The sequence below is a fragment of the Pelophylax lessonae genome, assembly GCF_965119305.1.
Source record: "Pelophylax lessonae genome assembly, chromosome: 6".
Taxonomy (NCBI): domain Eukaryota; kingdom Metazoa; phylum Chordata; class Amphibia; order Anura; family Ranidae; genus Pelophylax; species Pelophylax lessonae.
In genome coordinates, this window is record NC_138773.1 from 329,623,539 (window position 1) to 329,645,121 (window position 21,583).

Sequence of the window (21,583 nt, forward strand, 5' to 3'; positions counted from 1 at the left end):
CCACCCCCTGCTGAAATCTCCCCTCCCAGCCTGAATCTACCCCCTGCTGAAATCTCCCCTCCCAGCCTTAATCCACCCCCTGCTGAAATCTCCCCTCCGAGCCTGAATCCACCCCCTGCTGAAATCTCCCCTCCCAGCCTTAATCCACCCCCTGCTAAAAATCTCCCCTCCCAGCCTGAATCCACCCCCTGCTGAAATCTCCCCTCCCAGCCTGAATCTACCCCCTGCTGAAATCTCCCCTCCCAGCCTTAATCCACCCCCTGCTGAAATCTCCCCTCCCAGCCTGAATCCACCCCCTGCTGAAATCTCCCCTTCCAGCCTGAATCCACCCCCTGCTGAAATCTCCCCTCCCAGCCTGAATCCACCCCCTGCTGAAATCTCCCCTCCCAGCCTGAATCCACCCCCTGCTGAAATCTCCCCTCCCAGCCTGAATCCACCCCCTGCTGAAATCTCCCCTCCCAGCCTGAATCCACCCCCTGCTAAAATCTCCCCTCCCAGCCTGAATCCACCCCCTGCTGAAATCTCCCCTCCCAGCCTGAATCCACCCCCTGCTGAAATCTCCCCTCCCAGCCTGAATCCACCCCCTGCTGAAATCTTCCCTCCCAGCCTGAATCCACCCCCTGCTAAAAATCTCCCCTCCCAGCCTGAATCCACCCCCTGCTGAAATCTCCCCTCCCAGCCTTAATCCACCCCCTGCTGAAATCTCCCCTCCCAGCCTGAATCCACCCCCTGCTGAAATCTTCCCTCCCAGCCTGAATCCACCCCCTGCTAAAAATCTCCTCTCCCAGCCTGAATCCACCCCCTGCTGAAATCTCCCCTCCCAGCCTGAATCCACCCCCTGCTGAAATCTCCCCTCCCAGCCTTAATCCACCCCCCGCTGAAATCTCCCCTCCCAGCCTGAATCCACCCCCTGCTGAAATCTTCCCTCCCAGCCTGAATCCACCCCCTGCTAAAAATCTCCCCTCCCAGCCTGAATCAACCCCCGTCTGAAATCTCCCCTCCCAGCCTGAATCCACCCCCTGCTGACATCTCCCCTCCCAGCCTGAATCTACCCCCTGCTGAAATCTCCCCTCCCAGCCTTAATCCACCCCCTGCTGAAATCTCCCCTCCCAGCCTGAATCCACCCCCTGCTGAAATCTCCCCTTTCTGCATATGCAGAGAGATCAATATCCTATCACAGGGGGCTGTGTAATGTAAAGGAGGCCAGAGGTGCGGGGGTTGTGTAATGTAAAGGAGGCCAGAGGTGCGGGGGCTGTGTAATGTAAAGGAGGCCAGAGGTGCGGGGGCTGTGTAATGTAAAGGGGGCCAGAGGTGCGGGGGCTGTGTAATGTAAAGGAGGCCAGAGGTGCGGGGGTTGTGTAATGTAAAGGAGGCCAGAGGTGCGGGGGTTGTGTAATGTAAAGGAGGCCAGAGGTGCGGGGGCTGTGTAATGTAAAGGAGGCCAGAGGTGCGGGGGTTGTGTAATGTAAAGGGGGACCACAGCTGAATGCAGCCGCATGTAATCACATGTAATCGCAATGTACAAATGTGAATAATCTTTGTGCCAGGAGTGTTGGAATTTCAAAATAACAAAACACGCTTTATGTTAAGGTCCCGGCCTTATAGCGCCCTCACATCAGTGTGCTGCAGTTTGGCCGCAGTGTGATTGTATGTGCGCTTTTCATGCGGTTTCAGCTGCGCTCCCATTGAATTCTATCAGGAAATGCGTTTTGTGAATGCGCATCAGATGCAGCATGCAGGAATTTCTTGTACTTCCATGAAAATGCGTCCTAAAATAATTTATTAGAAAGAGAAAAACATTGGCCAAGGGGGCTTTAGATGAAGCGAATCACTCGAAAAATCCATAAAGTGCAAAATAATAATAAATGTATTACATGATAACAATCTAAAAACATGATTAACCACTTCTGGACCGGAAGGATTTACCCCCCTTAATGACCAGGCCATTTTTTGCGATCGGCACTGCGTTATTTTAACTGACAATTGCGCGGTCGTGCGACGCTGTACCCAAATACAATTGATGTCCTTTTTTTCCCACAAATAGAGATTTCTTTATGTGGTATTTGATGACCTGTGCGATTTTTATTTTTTGCGCTATAAACGAAAAAAGAACGACAATTCTGAAAAAAAAAAAAAAACAATATTTATCACATTCTTCTATATGACATTCCCAATAAAAAAAAATGTAAAAATGAATTTTTTTCATAATTTTAGGCCAATTTGTATTCTGCTACATATTTTTGGTAAAAGAAAACCCTAATAAGCGTATTTTAATTGGTTTGCGCAAAAGTTATCGCGTCTACAAACTACGGGAAAGATTTATGTCAATTTTATTTATTTATTTATTTTTTTACTAGTAATGGCGGCGATTTGCGTTTTTTTTTTTTTTAGCGGGACTGCGACATTGCCCCTGAGCACCACACACGTGACCGATGTAGGGCTACGTTGGTTCGCGCAGGAGAGCCAGCCTGCCGCAGTAAATGTGCGGCGAGCGGTAGGGAAGCGGTTAAGTATATATTTCATACATAGATGATGATTGTGATTATCAGAGAACTTTATACTATAATATCTGCTTGACTTTACGCCAATTTAGTTTTCACAATTTTTATATTGGCTTATTTATTAATTTATTGTCGATCATTCGGGATCATTTTATTTCATTTCGTACTTTGCACAATTATTTATTTCCGTGTCTGTTTTAGAATAGCGCGGCACCGTTCTTCTCTATTAGAACTGTATGAATGTTTATTTGATGTTGATAACGATACATAATAAACATAATATACAATATATACATGATATACATGATATACAATATATACATAATATACAATATATACATGATATACATGATATACAAATATACAATATATACATGATATACATGATATACAAATATACAATATATACATGATATACATAATATACATAATATACATGATATACATGATATACATGATATACATAAAATACATTATATACATAATATACAATATATACATGATATACACGATATACATGATATAAAATACATGATATACACGATATACAAAATATACAATATATACATGATATACATAATATACAATATATACATAATATACAATATATACATGATATACATGATATACAATATATACATAATATACAATATATACATGATATACATGATATACAAATATACAATATATACATGATATACATAAAATACATGATATACATAATATACATAATATACATGATATACATGATATACATAATATACATAATATACATAATATACATGATATACATAAAATACATTATATACATAATATACAATATATACATGATATACACGATATACATGATATAAAATACATGATATACACGATATACAAAATATACAATATATACATGATATACATAAAATACATTATATACATGATATACATAATATAAGCAAACACTGCAATCAGCAGATGATATAATAATACAAACCTCTCTCTGCATCCTGTAACTCTGCACTAATTCACACAGCTTCTCTGCATGTTTGTTTCCGCTAATAATAATTTTAGTGTATCTTTAGTGAAAATATTGTGTTGAACATTTTCTTTTTTTTTGGGGGGGGGGGGGGGGGCGCTGCCAGGTAGGCTGTACGGGGCCCCGTGATTTCTAAGAACATCCCTGAGAGTATTATGTATCCATGAAGGAGTGCAGAGGAAGTGCGAAGGTTACATTATAGGGACAGGATAGTCAGTAGGGGAGTAAACTGGGATGGAAAGGGTGTCAGACATATGGGATGGGGGGGATGTCTGGAGCTGAGACTGGGGGGGGGGGTTGGGGGGTGGTAGGTGGGCAATGGGGGAGGGTGGGGGGATCAGTGTCAGGACAAGGTCATCCAGAGCCTGGGACGAACATGCCAAATTGCTGCCCCCCCCCCCCCCAAGATATGTTAGCATTATGTGTCAGCAAAAATCCCCCCCCCCCAAAAAAAAATAAAAAAACAAGTGCTAATCTGCATTCTAAGCTCACATCTTCTCATTCCACACCACAGCACCCCCTCCACCCAAAAAAAAAAAAAATCCCTAGCACAGTTACTCTACCCTAAAATGTCACCTTCAAGCATAAATCCTCTCCCCTCCCCCACTCCGAATCCCAATCCCACAATCCCCCATCCTAGCACAACCCCCGCAAATGTCCCCTACTAGCACAAATATCACAAATCATCCCTACTAGCATAAATCCCCCTCCCAAAAAAATGTCCCCTCTTAGCACAAATTCCCCCCCCCCCCCAAAACACCCCCCCATTCCAAATCCCCTTCATTGCACAAATTCCCCTCCCCAATCCCCAATTTTAGCACAACCCCCGCAAATGTCCCCTACTAGCACAAATAAGTCAGTGTTGGGACAAGGTCATCTAGAGCCTAGGGTGACCATGCCAAGTTGCACCCCCCCTCCCCAAGATGTATGAGCATTATGTGTCAGCAAAAATCCCCCCCAACAAATCAAGTGCTAATCTGCATGCTAAGCTCAAATCTTCCACACCACATATGCTCCCAGCACACCCCCCCCCCCAAAAAAAATCCTCCTCCCTAGCACAATTACTCTACCCCTAAAATTCCCCCTCCCCCACTCCAAATCCCCCTCCTTGCACAAATTCCCCTCCCCCAATCCCCCCATCCTAGCACAACCCTCGCAAATGTCCCCTACTAGCACAAATAACCCCAATCATCCCTACTAGCATACAGTAAATCCCCCTCCCAAAAAAAATATCCTCTCTTAGCACAAATCCCCCCCCCTCCCCCAAAACACCCAACAAGCAAAATCCCATTAATTTCCATGGCCCCTGTTCACATATGAGCGTTTTGTCGCCTGAAGCTCAGAAAAGTACATGAGCGTCTTTTTTGGCAGATTTCAGGCGTTTTTGTTAGATGTCAGCGCCCGCCTCCAAACACCTGGAAAAAAATGCCCGAAAAAAAAAAAAACGCCTGAAGACGATACGTTCGGGTGTGAATGGAGCCTCATAGATGAGTGTTATACCAGCTGAAAACGCTCGGGTGTGAACGGGGTCTGAGGCTCCAATCACATACAGGCGTCTCGGATCGCGGGCAGGATTGCAGCGATTCTGCCCATGATCCCAAACCATTACAAGTCATGGGATGCCCGGGCAATTCCCCCGAATTGCAATGGCACCCCAAACATGGTGTGATTTTCCCGCAATTGTCGCCCGACGAATCACGGTCAAATCGCGGGAAGCCTGTCGCCCCAAAAAAGTACACAAACTTATTTTGGGCGACAGGCGTCCCGCGATTCTGTTTGCACAATTTTACCGTGATTCGTCGGGCGACAATCTTGGCAAAATCACGCTGTGTTTGGGGTGGCATTGCAAGTCATGGGAATCGCATGAACGTCCTGCGACTTTCAATGGTTCGGGATCGTGGGCAGAACCGCGGCAATTCTGCCTGCGATCCGAGACGTCTGTATGTGAATGGAGTCTGATAGTTGCAGGAAGGAGAGAAGTGCGAGTGATTGGAATCGCAGTGTTGGGGAATCGGCACACGGTGAATATGATGGAGAATGTCTCTCCTGTCAGGCAGGAGAAACAGCTCAGGCTCTCCCCCCCCCCCATTGTCTCAGCAGAAGCGCCTCTACCCCCCCCCCAATGTCTCAGGAGAAGCGGCTCAGGCTCTCTCCCCCCCCCAATGTCTCAGAAAAGGCTCAGGCTCCCCCCCCAATGTCTCAGGAGAAGCGGCTCAGGCTCTCCCTCCCCCCAATGTCTCAGGAGAAGCGGCTCAGGATCTCCCCCCCCCCCCAATGTCTCAGGAGAAGTGGCTCAGGCTCCCCCCCCAATGTCTCAGGAGAAGCGGCTCAGGCTCCCCCCCCCCCAATGTCTCAGGAGAAGCGGCTCAGGCTCTCCCCCCCCCAATGTCTCAGGAGAAGCGGCTCAGACTCCCCCCCAATGTCTCAGGAGAAGCGGCTCAGGCTCCCCCCCCCAGTGTCTCAGGAGAAGCGGCTCAGGCTCCCCCCCCCAATGTCTCAGGAGAAATGGCTCAGGCTCCCCCCCCCCACCAATGTCTCAGGAGAAGCGGCTCAGACTCCCCCCCCCAGTGTCTCAGGAGAAGCGGCTCAGGCTCCCCCCCCCCAATGTCTCAGGAGAAGCGGCTCAGGCTCCCCCCCCCAGTGTCTCAGGAGAAGCGGCTCAGGCTCCCCCCCCCAGTGTCTCAGGAGAAGCGGCTCAGGCTCCCCCCCCCCAATGTCTCAGGAGAAGCGGCTCAGGCTCTCCCTCCCCCCCAATTTCTCAGGAGAAGCGGCTCAGGATCTCCCCCCCCCAATGTCTCAGGAGAAGCGGCTCAGGCTCTCCCTCCCCCCCAATGTCTCAGGAGAAGCGGCTCAGGATCTCCCCCCCCCCAATGTCTCAGGAGAAGCGGCTCAGGCTCTCCCTCCCCCCCCAATTTCTCAGGAGAAGCGGCTCAGGATCTCCCCCCCCCCCAATGTCTCAGGAGAAGCGGCTCAGGCTCTCCCTCCCCCCCAATGTCTCAGGAGAAGCGGCTCAGGATCTCCCCCCCCCCCCAATTTCTCAGGAGAAGCGGCTCAGGATCTCCCCCCCCCCAATTTCTCAGGAGAAGCGGCTCAGGATCTCCCTCCCCCCCAATTTCTCAGGAGAAGCGGCTCAGGATCTCCCCCCCCCCCCCAATTTCTCAGGAGAAGCGGCTCAGGCTCTCGCCCCCCCCCAATGTCTCAGGAGAAGCGGCTCAGGCCCCCCCCCCCCCAATGTCTCAGGAGAAGCGGCTCAGGCTCCCCCCCCTCCCCTCCTGCCCAGTCACTGTAACCCTGCTGATTCGGCCACTGTTGGAGGTCACATTCGCCCCTCCCCCGGCGTCTGGCTGTATCAGGAAATGGTGTCTTTATTCCATAGATTTCCCTATCAGATTATTGATCTTTTATGGTTGTTGCAGCGCCGGTGTGTCGGTCTCAGTGATGAAATCCCATCCTCCTTCCTCATGGGGAAATTCCCGTCTCTAACAATCTTTTCATTGTTTATTTTTAGCCCGGATTGCGTAACTCGGAGATTGAACGGAACGGCTTGTACCCGTACACCGGACTCCCCGGATCCCGCCACTCCTGTATCTACCCCGGACAGTACAACCCGTCCTTCATCAACGAGGAGAACCGCAGGAGAGACTACTTCTAGAGCCGCTGCGGGTAGAATAGAGCTGTAGAGAGAGTGAGAGCCATCCACCGACATCGCAACGGAGGTTCTCCAACCCCAAACCCGACAAGAGGCGCGCAGCAGCTGTGACCTGGGTCGGTGCGCTCCGCCGGGGCGCCCTCTGGTGGAGGGTCTCAGTATTGGCCGCATTGAATAGAGCTAGATGGATTCTGCAGCACCTCCAGGAATATCGATGGTTCGCGGATGATCCGGAGGCGCGCTTTTCTCTGCGATTCGCGGTCTGTGTCCTGTGTGCAGCGAACCGCCACCGACCAACCAATCCTCTCTGTGATAAGACTCCTCCTGTCATTCCTTTTCCACTAATTTATTCATTGTGTGTCTGAAGTGTGAAGGATCTTATCTAAAGCATGGGGCCCCAAATCAGTGAGGGGCCCGACTCAGCGAGGTGCCCCAAATCAGCGAGGAGCCCCGAATTCAGCACGGGGCCACGACTCAGCACGGGGCCCCCGACTCAGTGTGGGGCCCCGACTCAGCACAGGGCCCCTACTCAGCGTGGGGTCCTAACTCAGAGCGAGACCCCGACTCAGTGTGGGGTCCTATCTCAGCAAGGAGCCCTGACTCAGCGTAGGGCCCCTATTCAGCACAGGGCCCCTACTCAGCGTGGGGTTCTGACTCAGAGCGAGACCCCGACTCAGTGTGGGGCCCTAACTCAGCAAGGAGCCCTGACTCAGCATAGGGCCCCTACTCAGAACGAGGCCCCGACTCAGTGTGGGACCCTAATTTAGCAAGGAACCCCGAATCAGCGTGGGGCATGTCAGTGCGACTTCAGGTGCGACTTGGCTGCAACTTTATGCATAGATGTCTATGCAAGTCGCAGCTGAAATTGCTAAGAATAGTGCAGGAACCGGTTTTTCAAATCGGTGCGGCACCCCAAAGTTGCTTCGATTGGAACAGTTCCATTGCCAACAAAAGGGTGCAACTTGTCGTGCGATTTGGACCTGTGGAATCGCATGAGAAGTCGCTCTGGTGTGAACAGGGGCTTAAACTGGAATTTGTTTTTAGGATTTATTTTTTTTTTTTTTGTTCAGAGACGCCTCTCTCCCTGAAATTGTGAACATTGGGCTCTAGGTAATGATTGGTTAGATATAGGGAGGCGATTTCTTCCTCCCCCATAGAAGAAGTCGCAGATGCAAGGAATTTTTATACTTTCTGTAACATTGAGGGGTCTATTATTGCATTATTGAAGAATTTGCAAAGTTTTCATCCAGCGAATCTGCATCTCCTGTGCAAAATGGATAAAAACGAATGTTCTGTAGGTTATCGTCTCTTCTGAACGAATGTTCCTTTGTTAGGGTCAGCAGTAAGGCCTCATACCCGCTTCATGTAGCAGAAAGTCGCATTCCTGCTTGTAACTTCATGTGGGCAGTGGGCAATGCCGCGTGTCACGCATAGGGCGGTCTGCCCAAGAGTTTGAATCGCCACATGTGAATGGGGCCTAAAATAAAAGCATTATGGGCACTAGATGGAGCTGAGGAGCATAACGTGTGCGGCTTTGTAACAAGAGCTACAATGTAACAATTTTAACACTAGAGGGAACACTAGAGGGAATTAGCAAATAAATGGAACCAAAGGTTACTTATTCCCTCTAACATTCTCTAGACTTTTTACATTGTATCTTTAATTACAAAGACCTGTATTCCCTGTGCTCTTCAGCTCCATCTAGTGGTCATATTGCAGTATTTTACTACTGCCCATAATAAAAGAATATTCGTTCAGAAGAAAAAATAGCCTAAAGAACATTTGTTTTTCCCCAATTCGCCCACAACGAATGTACATGGAGATTTGCTGGGCGAATAGCTCTTCTGATTTTTGTTTTTCCACAATGAATGTACATGTAGGCTATATTCTCTTCCGATCGAATGTTCCTTTATTATTACTACGGGCAGTAGTAAAATACTGCCATATGACCACTAGATGGAGCTGCATAGAGAGAGATGGAGGCCCTGAGGAGCATAGAGAATACAGTAGGGGGGGCGGGGTAGTAAAATAAAGACATGATGGGCGCCAGATGAGGCTGGAATGGAAATATACATGTCTTTGTAACAAGAGATACAGTGTAACAGCTTTAGAGAACACTAGAGGGAATTAGCAAATAAATGGAACCAAAGGTTAATTATTCCCTCTAACATTCTCTAGAATTGTTACAAAGACCTGTATTACCTATGCTCCACAGCTCCATCTAGTGGTCATTTTGCAGTATTTTACTACTGCCCATAATAAAAGAATATTCGTTCAGAAGAAAAAATGGCCTAAAGAACATTTGTTTTTCCCCATTCTCCCCCAACGAATGTACATGTACGCTATATTCTCTTCTGAACGAATGTATATGGAGATTTGCTGGGCGAATAGCTCTGCTGATTTTTGTTTTTACACAATGAATGTACATGTACGCTATATTCTCTTCTGAACGAATGTTCCCTTATTACGGGCAGAAATAAAATGCTGCCATATGACCACTAGATGGAGCTGCATAGAGAGAGATGGAGCTGAGGAGCACAGAGAATACAGTGGGGGGGGGGGGGGTAGTAAAATAAAGGCATTATGGGTGCCCAATAGAGCCAGAATATGCATAAAATGCATATATGTCTACAAGGGATACAATATAAAAATGTTCTTTTATTAGGGGCAGTAGTAAAATGAAAGCATTATGGCCACCAGGTGGAGCTAAGGAGCATGATACATATGTCTTTGTAACAAGAGATACAATGTAACAATGTTAGAGAACACTAGAGGGAATTAGCAAATAATTGGAACCAAAGGTTACTTATTCCCTCTAACATTCTCTAGAATTGTTACATTGTATCCTTAGTTACAAAGACAAGTATTCCCTATTGTACTGTAATGGTCATATTGCAGCATTTTACCACTGCTAATAAAAAAAGAAGTATTGGCACCAGATGGAACTGAGGAGCAGAGAAAATACAGTAGGGGGGGGGGGTAGTAAAATAAAGGCATTATGGGCGCCCGATGGAGCCAGAAAGGAAAAGGCATAGTGCAGTATTTTAGCACTGCTAATAATAAAAGAAGTATGGCCACCAGATGGAGCTGAGGAGCATAATACATATGTCTTTGTAACAAGAGATACAATGTCAAAATGTTAGAGAACACTAGAGGGAATTAGCAAATAAATGGAACCAAAGGTTGCTTATTCCCTCTAACCTTCTCTAGAAATGTTACAGTTTATCTTTAGTTACAAAGACCTGTATTCCCTGTGCTCCACATCTCCATCTAGTGGTCATATTGCAGTATTTTATTACTGTCCATAATAAAGGAATATTGATACAGAAGAGAAAATAGCCAAAAGAACATTTGTTTTTCCCCCAATTCTCCCCCAACGAATGTACATGAAGATTTGCTGGGGGAATATCTCTGCTGATTTTATTAATAAATGGACCCCTAAAACTGCGTGACGTTACTTGAAGTCGGTCCCAGCGATTATCCAATGACAGGAGCTGTAGAGGAATCGCCACCACGAATGTTCTGCGTATTTATCGCATTGTCACATGCCGCCATCTTGTATGTCTGCACCTTATTCCTTTCTCTCAGCTTTCTTACAAGCAATATGTATACCAGGGGGTGTGATGTCTCCAGGACCACACCCCCTTACATGGTCAGGTGACCTGTGCGCCACATCTGTGACCGGTTAGAAACACTGTAACACTGTATCCCCCCACCCCTCCCCCCCCAGGGGCTTAACCTGTGCGATGGATTGATTGTTCTATCTATTCTTAGAGATGGGATTATTTTTATACAAGGTTTGTGAATGAAGTCTGGCGTTCTAGTCAGCGTCATAATTATTAATAAATACAGAATTGATTATTTCTCCGCCTCCTTGTGATTATTTCTCTGCCTCCTTGTGATTATTTCTCCGCCTCCTTGTGATTATTTCTCCGCCTCCTTGTGATTATTTTTATATCATTTGTAAGAAATGTATACAAACACATCCAGGATTCTGGACAGAGATTTGTGTTTGACTCATTAATGTCTATGCTTATACAGGTTTATGGTCAGCCAATCACAGGACTCACATCCTTTTAAGGCAGTGGTGGCCAACCAATGCCAGGACAAGAAAGGGGTGGGGGGCAGGAAGGGCACAGATCTCATGCCAGGGGAGGGGGGGAGGGGGAATTTATGCTAGCAAGGGGGATTGGGAGGGGGGGGGGAGAGAGGATTTGTGCTAGGAGGGTAAATTTGGGGGCACATTACAGGAGCAGTCAGGAGGGCACTGTACAGGAGGATCAGGAGGGCACAGTACAGGGGGGGTCAGGAGTGCACAATACAGGAGGAGTCAGGAGTGCACAGTACAGGAGGGTCCGTGGGGGACAGTACAGGAGGGCAGAGTAAAGGGGAGTCAGGAGGGCACAGTACAGAAGCAGTCAGGAGGGCCCAGTACAGAAGCAGTCAGGAGGGCCCAGTACAGGGGGATCAGGGGGGCACAGTACTGGAGGATTGGGGGGAGGGGCACAGGACAATAGGAGTCAGGAGGGCACAGTACAGGAGGAGTGAGGAGGGCTATGTACAGGGGAGTCAGGAGAGCACAGTACAGAAGCAGTCAGGGGGGCACAGTACAGGGGAATCAGGAGGGCACAGTACAGGAGGGCACAGTACAGGTGAGTCAGGAGGGCACAGTACAGGTGAGTCAGGAGGGCACAGTACAGAAGCAGTCAGGAGGGCACAGTACAGGAGGAGAAAGGAGGGCACAGCACAGGAGGGCACTGTACAGGAGTAGTCAGGAGAGCACAGTACTGGAGGAGTCAGGAGGATACAATACTAGGGGAGTCAGGAGGGCACAGTACAGGGGGTTTAGGGGGGCACAGTACAGAAGGAGTCAGGAGGGCACGGTGCAGAAGGAGCCAGGAGGGCACAGTACAGGGGGATCAGGAGGGCACAGTACTGGAGGAGTCAGGAGGGCACAGTACTGGAGGAGTCAGGAGGGCACAATACAGGGGGGACAGGAGGGCACAGTACAGGGGGGCACAGTATAGAAGGAGTCAGAAGGGCAAAGTACAGGGGGTCAGGAGGGCACAGTACTGGAGGAGTCAGGAGGGCACAGTAACGGGGGGTCAGGAGGGCACAGTACTGGAGGAGTCAGGAGGGCAAAGTACAGGGGAATCAGGGGGGCACAGTACAGAAGGAGTCAGGAGGGCACAGTACTGGAGGAGTCAGGGGGCAACAGTACAGGAGGAGTAAGGAGAACATGGGGGGCACAGTACTTTAGGAGTCTGGGGAGGGGCACAGTACAGGAGGAGGATGTCTCCATCATCTTTGCACATCTAGAGAGGACATTTTTGCCCATTCTTATTTGCAAAATATCTAAAGCTCTGACATTGGATGGAGAGCGTCTGTGAACAGCAATTTTCAAGTCTTGCCACAGATTCTCAATGTGATTTAGGTCTGGACTGTGACTGGGCCATTCTAACACATGAATATGCTTTGATGTAAACCATTCCATTGTAGCTCTGGCTGGATGTTTCAGGTCGTTGTCCTGCTGGAAGGTGAACCTCCGCCCCAGTCTCAAGTCTTTTTTTCTAAGATTGTCCTGTATTTGGCTCCACCCATCTTCCCATCAACTCTGACCAGCTTCCCTGTCCCTGCTGAAGAAAAGCATCCCCACACCATGATGCAGCCACCACCATGTTTCACAGTGGGGATGGTGTGTTCAGGGTGATGTGCAGTGTTAGTTTTCCCCCACACATAGCGTTTTACTTTTAGCCCAAAAAGTGTCATTTTGGTCTCCTCTGAGCAGAGCTCCTCCCCCCACATGTTTGCTGTGTCCCCCACATGGCTTCTCCCAAACTGCAAACAGGACTTCTTATGTCTTTCTTCCACCAATGGCTTTCTTCTTCTCACTCTTCCATAAAGGGGAGATTTGTGGAGAGCACGACTAATAGTTGTCCTGTGGACAGATTCTCCCACCTGAGCTGTGGATCTCTGCAGCTCCTCCAGACTTCCCATGAGCCTCTTGGCTGCTCCTCTGATGAATGCTCTCCTTGCCTGGCCGGTCAGTTTAGGTGGACGGCCATCTCTTGGTAGGGGCCCGGCTGGTCAGTTTAGGTGGACGGCCATGTCTTGGTAGGGGCTCAGCCGGTCAGTTTAGGTGGACGGCCATGTCTTGGTAGGGGCCCGGCCGGTCAGTTTAGGTGGACGGCCATGTCTTGGTAGGGGCTCAGCCGGTCAGTTTAGGTGGACGGCCATGTCTTGGTAGGGGCCCGGCCGGTCAGTTTAGGTGGACGGCCATGTCTTGGTAGGGGCCCGGTCGGTCAGTTTAGGTGGACGGCCATGTCATGGTTGGGGCCTGGCCGGTCAGTTTAGGTGGACGGCCATGTCTTGGTAGGGGCCCGGCCGGTCAGTTTAGGTGGACGGCCATGTCTTGGTAGGGGCCCAGCCAGTCAGTTTAGGTGGACGGCCATGTCTTGGTAGGGGCCCGGCAGGTCAGTTTAGGTGGACGGCCATGTCTTGGTAGGGGCCCGGCAGGTCAGTTTAGGTGGACGGCCATGTCTTGGTAGGGGCCCGGCAGGTCAGTTTAGGTGGACAGCCATGTCTTGGTAGGGGCCCGGCCGGTCAGTTTAGGTGGACAGCCATGTCTTGGTAGGGGCCCGGCCGGTCAGTTTAGGTGGACAGCCATGTCTTGGTAGGTTGCAGTTGTGCCGTACTCTTTCCATTTTCCCATGATGGATTGAGCAGAGCTCCGTGAGATGGTCAAAGCTTGGGAGATTTTTTTATAGCCTAACCCTGCTTTACACTTCTCCACAACTTTATCCCTGACCTGTCTGGTGTGTTCCTTGGCCTTCATGATGCTGTTTGTTCACTAAGGTTCTCTAACAAACCTCTGAGGGCTTCACAGAACAGCTTCATTTTCTTTCCACTTCACAATTATGTGTCACTTTGTGTCGGTCTATCACATAAAATCCCAATAAAACACATTTACATTTTTGGTTGTAACATGAGAAAATGTGGGAAATTTCAGGGGGTGTGAATACTTTTTCAAGGCTCTGTATATAGTAGAATAGAGGGCGGGTCTGATAAGAAGGACGCCGCTCTCTGATGTGGTGACAGCGAGCGCCTCGGTTAATAATGATCGGTGAAGAATTATTCATATTTCCATATCGATCTCTGGGAGGAAATAACTCTCAGAATTCTTTGTAGGTTTATCATTATCAGAGGTGAAATATTTGGTACATTGTCTTCTGGTAAACAGGACTTTGCCTCTGGGGGTGAATATTAAAAATGTACCAAACCCCCCAAAAATGTCATATACAGTCAGGTCCATAAATATTGGGACATGGACACAATTCTAATCTTTTTGGCTCTATACATCACCACAATGGATTTGAAATGAAACAAACAAGATGTGCTTTAACTGCAGACTTTCAGCTTTAATGTGAGGGGATTTACATCCAAATCAGGTGAACGGTGTAGGAATTACAACAGTTTGTATATGTGCCTCCCACTTTTGAAGGGACCAAAAGTAATGGGACAATTGGCTGCTCAGCTGTTCCATGGCCAGGTGTGTGTTATTCCCTCATTATCCCATTTACAAGGAGCAGATAAAAGGTCCAGAGTTCATTTCAAGTGTGCTATTTGCATTTGGAATCTGTTGCTGTCAACTCTCAATATGAGATCCAAAGAGCTGTCACTATCAGTGAAGCAAGCCATCATTAGGCTGAAAAAACAAAACAAACCCATCAGAGAGATAACAAAAACATTAGGTGTGGCCAAATCAACTGTTTGCAACATCCTTAAAAATAAAGAACGCACCGGTGAGCTCAGCAACACCAAAAGACCCGGAAGACCACGGAAAACAACTGTGGAGGATGACCGAAGAATTCTTTCCCTGGTGAAGAAAACACCCTTCACAACAGTTGGCCAGATCAAGATCACTCTCCAGGAGGTAGGTGTATGTGTGCCAGATCAAGATCACTCTCCAGGAGGTAGGTGTATGTGTGTCAGATCAAGATCACTCTCCAGGAGGTAGGTGTATGTGTGTCACCTTCACAACAGTCGGCCAGATCAAGATCACTCTCCAGGAGGCGTGGGCATGTCTGGCTGCCAATGGAACTGGTTCTCTTGTATTTATTGATGATGTGACTGCTGACAAAAGCAGCAGGATGAATTCTGAAGTGTTTCGGGGAATATTATCTGCTCATATTCAGCCAAATGCTTCAGAACTCATTGGACGGCGCTTCACAGTGCAGATGGACAATGACCCGAAGCATACTGCGAAAGCAACCAAAGAGTTTATTAAGGGAAAGAAGTGGAATGTTATGCAATGGCCAAGTCAATCACCTGACCTGAATCGATTGAGCATGCATTTCACTTGCTGAAGACAAAACTGAAGGGAAAATGCCCCAAGAACAAGCAGGAACTGAAGACAGTTGCAGTAGAGGCCTGGCAGAGCATCACCAGGGATGAAACCCAGCGTCTGGTGATGTCTATGCGTTCCAGACTTCAGGCTGTAATAGACAGCAAAGGATTTGCAACCAAGTATTAAAAAGTGAAAGTTTGATTTATGATTATTAATCTGTCCCATTACTTTTGGTCCCTTAAAAAGTGGGAGGCACATATACAAAGTGTTATAATTCCTACACCGTTCACCTGATTTGGATGTAAATACCCTCAAATTAAAGCTGGAAGTCTGCAGGTAAAGCACATCTTGTTTGTTTCATTTCAAATCCATTGTGGTGGTGTATAGAGCCAAAAAGATTAGAATTGTGTCCATGTCCCAATATTTATGGACCTGACTGTATTGCAGCTCACCAACCCTTAGATGTGACGGCTGCAATCGGTTTTTTTTTTTTTTCTTTATATTTACCTGGAGATTCTGCCAGTAACACTTCCTGTTGTCTCCACTCTGGATGGAGGAGCAATGGAGACACCCCTGGACAGCAGCATTGTCAGTCATGGGGGAGGGGAGTGTTAGACGAGAAGATGTAGATGGACTTTAATAAATTGAAGACGAACTCCAGCTAACACTTGAAAATTAACAGACTTACTGGCAGGATCACCAGGTGAAAATAAAGGGAAAACGCCCAAAAAAAGAAAAGAAATGTCACCACATCTAATGATTGGTGATCTGCAATATATTACAGTTTTCTTTCTGGGCTCAAAGCAGAACTTCACCACATCCGATCCGATCCGACCCGAGCACCACATCAAATCCGATCCGACCCGAGCACCACAAACACTATTTACTCCCCATCCATTCATGTCTCCATCCATCCATCCTTGTCTCCATCTATCCATGTCTCCATCCATCCATCCATGTCTCCTCCATCTATCCATCCATGTCTCCATCCATCCATCATCTTCATCCATCCACCCATCCATGTCTCATCCATCTATCCATCCATGTCTTCATCCATGTCTCCATCCATCCATGCTTGTCTCCATCCATCCATGTCTCCACGCATCCATGTCTCCATCCATCCATGTCTCCATCCATCCATGTCTCCATCCATCCATCCTTCTCTCCATCCATCCTTGTCTCCATCCATCCATGTCTCCACGCATCCATGTCTCCATCCATCCATGTCTCCATCCATCCATCCTTCTCTCCATCCATGCATGTCTCCATCCTTGTCTACTTCCATCCATGTCTCCATCCTTCCATCCATCCTTGTCTCCATCCATCCTTGTCCCCATTCATCCATGTCTCCATCCATTCATCCATCTATCCATCCTTGTCTCCATCCATCCATATCTCCATCCATGTCTCTATCCATCCATCCTTGTTTCCATCCAACCATCCTTGTCTCCACCCATCCATGTCTCCATCCATCCATGTCTCCATCCATGTCCCCATCCATCCATGTCTCTATCCTTTCATAATTGTCTCCATCCATCCTTGTCTCCATCCTTCCATGTCTCTATCCATCCATCTATGTCTCCATCCATCCATCCATATATGTCTCCATCCATACATGTCTCCATCCATCCATGTCTCTATCCATGTCTCCATCCATACATGTCTCCATCCATCCATGTCTCTATCCATGTCTCCATCCATACATGTCTCCATCCATACATGTCTCCATCCATACATGTCTCTATCCATGTCTCCATCCATACATGTCTCCATCCATAGATGTCTCCATCCATCCATCCATACATGTCTCCATCCATACATGTCTCCATTCATCCATGTCTCTATCCATGTCTCCATCCATCCATAATTGTCTCCATCCATCCTTGTCTCCAACCATCCTCGTCTCCATCCATCCATCCTTCTATGTCTCTATCCATCCATCCATCCATGTCTCCATCCATGTCTCCATCCATCCATCCATCCATCCATGTCTCCATCCATCCATGTCTCTATCTATCCATCCATGTCTCTATCCATCCATCCATGTCTCTATCCATCCATGTCTCCATCCATCCATCCTTCTATGTCTCTATCCATCCATGTCTCTATCCATCCATCCATCCATGTCTCCATCCATGTCTCCATCCATCCTCGTCTCCATCCATCCATCCTTCTATGTCTCTATCCATCCATTCATCCATCCATGTCTCCATCCATGTCTCCATCCATCCATCCATGTCTCCATCCATCCATGTCTCTAGCTATCCATCCATGTCTCTATCCATCCATCCATGTCTCCATCCATCCATCCTTCTATGTCTCTATCCATCCATGTCTCTATCCATCCATGTCTCCATCCATCCTTGTCTCCATCCATCCATGTCTCCATCCATCCATCCTTGTCTCCATCCATCCATGTCTCCATCCACCCATCCATGTTTCCTTCAATCCATCCTTGTCTCCATCCATCCATCCATCCATCCATCCATCCATCAATGTCTCCATCCATCCATTCATCCATGCCTCCATGCTTTTGTTACAAAGAATTTTATAAAATTTTTGAAAAAAAAGGGTACAAACAGTAATGATGAATCCATTCTGATGAAAGCGATATATTAGGACACAGTGGGAGAAAAGCTCCGTATAAAGAAAAGAAAAAGAAATAGCGAAGCAAACAATTCATTTAGTCCCGGTTGTGCGATGCGGGAAGGCTGCGAATATGCAGCGTGTTCCCGCATCACATCCGCACATCTGGCAGTTCACACTGCCATATGCGATACGCAGGGGGTGTCAATTAAATGTTAACGACACCCCCAGTTTGATCGCATATCGCAGTGCGATCTGACAGTTCGCACAGAATCGGATCGCACAAGTGTGAACCACCATGCCATCCGATCCTGATGCGGCTGGAAAAAAGGGTCCTGTGCGACTTTTGTGGGAGTGCAGTGCAAATTTCAGCCATACAAAGTGTATGGCTGAACTCGCATCCGCACCTCCAATCGCATGTAATGAAGGAGCGGTGCGCTCCGATATTACATGCGATCTCCGCACTCGCAAGAGTGTAAACCAGCGCTAAAAAAATGTACAAAATGTAATAAAATATCCGAGGTGATATAAACACTGGAATGGACTCCTTTATTATAGACACGCCCATAAAGATGTCTCCTTATGTCTGAAAAGACATAAAAAATGAAGACAAAAGGGAGGGGGATGGGAGAAGAATAAAAATGTAACGATGGAAAATTGAAAAAAAAAATGACAAAAAAATAATAAAGAGAAGAGAGAAAAAAAAAAGAGGGGGGGGGGGGGGGTTAGAAGAATTGAGATGAATGGAAGGGGAAAGGGATGATATGAGGTCTAGATACAAAAGCAAGATGATAAAAAAATAAAAAAAGGGAAAAAAAAAGTGAAATTGGAAAGTAACAATTACAGGGGTTGGAGGGCGTGGTCAATATTTATCAATGCTTTATTTTGTAGAGAAATCACTTTTGAAACCCCCCAGCATTTCTAGCTGTGGCCATCTTGAGTAAGGGCAGATGATTCATGTAGCATTTACTTCCTGGAATCCATCTGCCCTTAGCTCAGGCATGCACTCAGGAGGGTGTGTTTAGCTGAGAAAGCCCCGCCTCCTCCTGGGATGGATGAGATCATTTGCGTAGGCCAAAACCCAGGAAGCAACTGAAAAAACATAAAGATAAAAAAGTATAAAACAAGTAAATATAATCGACCTTCCTATCCATTTACTAATTCTAGCAGCATAAGGGTTAATAATATTCAATGTTGATTGAGAAAGTTAAAGTGGAAGTTCACCCAGAAGGAGAAGTTCCTGTAGTTTGCACCCTCCCCCCTCCTAGTTCTGTCAGGTCCTGGCACAGATCCCTGCGCCAATCTGTGAGGAAGTTCCACCTCCCCTCCCCCCCCCCCCCCCCCGCAGCCTTCCTTTACACACACACGGGTCCCAGAAGAGCGCCGAACCATTCAGAAAGCGCAGTGCGTCTCGCGCATGCGCAGCAGGAAACTGGCTGTGAGGCCGGTGTTCCGTGAAAATTACCTACCCGTGAGAAAAACCTACCCTCGTCACTTCCGGTGCACCCTCAGTGTCTGTAAAGCGGCGGTTACATTAAAACAGCTGTACTACAATATGCATCATCTCCGCTCCTTCCCGTGACACTCACTGATGTTGGCTACTAAATATAAAAGCGGCGGCGGGTGTATGAGAAGATACATAACGGAGCCGCCAGCCGCTTTTATATTTACTAGCCAAGATCAGGGTAGTCACAGGGGAAGGAGCGGAGATGACTCATATTGTAGGGCAGCTGTTGTAATGTCACCGCCGCGTGGGTAGGTTTTTTTCACGGACACCCTAATACTGTCATACTACTGCGCATGCCCTGTAGTCAGCTCCTTATCTTTTTCATTAGGTCTCCGGGGCTCTGAGCATGCGCACTGCTGCGCTGCTCAGCTATTCATGCCCGGAAGTGACGAGGGTAGGTAATTCTAACGTTACACCGGAATTCTTCACTTCTGGTTTCCCTTATCTAAGATGGCGGATCCGGCACCTGAAGCTGATTGAAGGATGGGCTCAGGTGAGGGGATCGCGGGATCCCTGGACAGGTGAGCGTCCTTCCTAATAATAAAAGTCAGCAGCTGCTGGATTTGTACCGGATTTGTAGCTGCTGACTTTTCATTTATTTGGGGGGAGCCCCAGAGCTCCTCTTTAAGTTCCCCGTTAATACCGTCTTACATTTGAGGAGTCTCCGGGCCAATAAGGAGGTTGGATGGACCTTTTCCTTTATTTGGGGGTAGGACATGATGTACCAAGAGCAATAAAACTCAGGTGAGGACTCTGACTCCTCCCCCTCCTGTTATTTCTGTGTCCCCAGTGAAGACATTTCCCACCACTTCCTTTCCATGTGACCCCCTTCCACAGGGAGAGACATGAGCGGAAACAAGAGGCTCCACCCATTCCTCACTCCATCCAATAAAATACAACAGTTCTGTCTGGCGCTTAAAGCAAAACTCCGGGCACATAGCTAAATACACAGATAAATATATATATATATACGGGAGCTGTTTTACCTGCATTTGTGTCCATCCAGTCCTGAGACTTACACAGCTCTGCCACACAGCACAGCCTATCAGGACAAGAGACATTCATTTTCTCTGCTGCAGTGATTGGCCAGAGAAAGGAGAAGCAGGAGGTTGATGAGGTCATTTCTCTGTCACTCTGCTCTCTCCTCCTAGCAGCATGCCGCTTGTTAACACATTGCTGCCTGCCACCCATGATCGCTCCCCGCTGAGAGAGAAGGACGGTCGGATGATGTAAACACAGCAAACCGTTCTTCTCCCTGGAATGATCACAGAGCTCCTTCTATATAGGAACACAGGTCTTTGTTGTCATTTCACAAGCCCCACCCCCATACAGTTAGAAAACACCCCATGGGCTCACAATTAACCCTTTGATCACCCTCAGGGTTAACCTCTTCCCTGCCAGTGTCATTAGTACAGTGACAGTGCATATTTATAGCACTGATTACTGTAGTGATGTCACTGGTATCCCCAAAAGTGTCAAAAATGTCAGTTAGGGGTCCGATCTGTCCGCCGCAATGTCGCAGTCCCGCTAAAAATCGCAGATCGCGGCCATTACTAGTAAAAAAAAAAACTATAAAAATGACAGAAATCTTTCCCTTAGTTAGTAAACGCGATAACTTTTGCGCAAACCAATCAAAATACACTTATTGGGATTTTTTTTACCAAACATAGGTAGCAGAAAACAAATCGCACCCAACGCTTCCTTCTGATTGGATAAGTCAGTGATGGAACCGCGCTCCGCCTGACATCTCCTGACGCCATTCCCGGGGAAAATATACCGACTTATCCGTAAAAATCGCACAAATTTCCAGTAAAAAAACGATAATCACAATTTTCCCCGACTGACATCCGCCATGGAGAGTCCTTCCTTCTAGGAAAATCGCAGCACGTCATCTCCATGTTACCTGACCCCCCCCATTGTAAAACCAACCCCCATTCTAAAACTAAACTCCTCCCCCATTCTAAAACCACCC

General features: G+C 47.5%; 1 protein-coding gene across 1 annotated transcript in view; it reads left to right on the forward strand.

The window, feature by feature from the left end:
- Positions 1–7,433, forward strand: part of HEG1 (heart development protein with EGF like domains 1) — an 87,376-nt gene extending 79,943 nt beyond the window's left edge. The window contains exon 13 of the mRNA XM_082262207.1: positions 7,031–7,433. Coding sequence (XP_082118333.1) covers positions 7,031–7,174 — 144 coding nt within the window. The 3' untranslated portion in view covers positions 7,175–7,433. The remainder of the gene's footprint in view (positions 1–7,030) is intronic.
- The last annotated feature ends 14,150 nt before the right edge of the window (positions 7,434–21,583 follow it).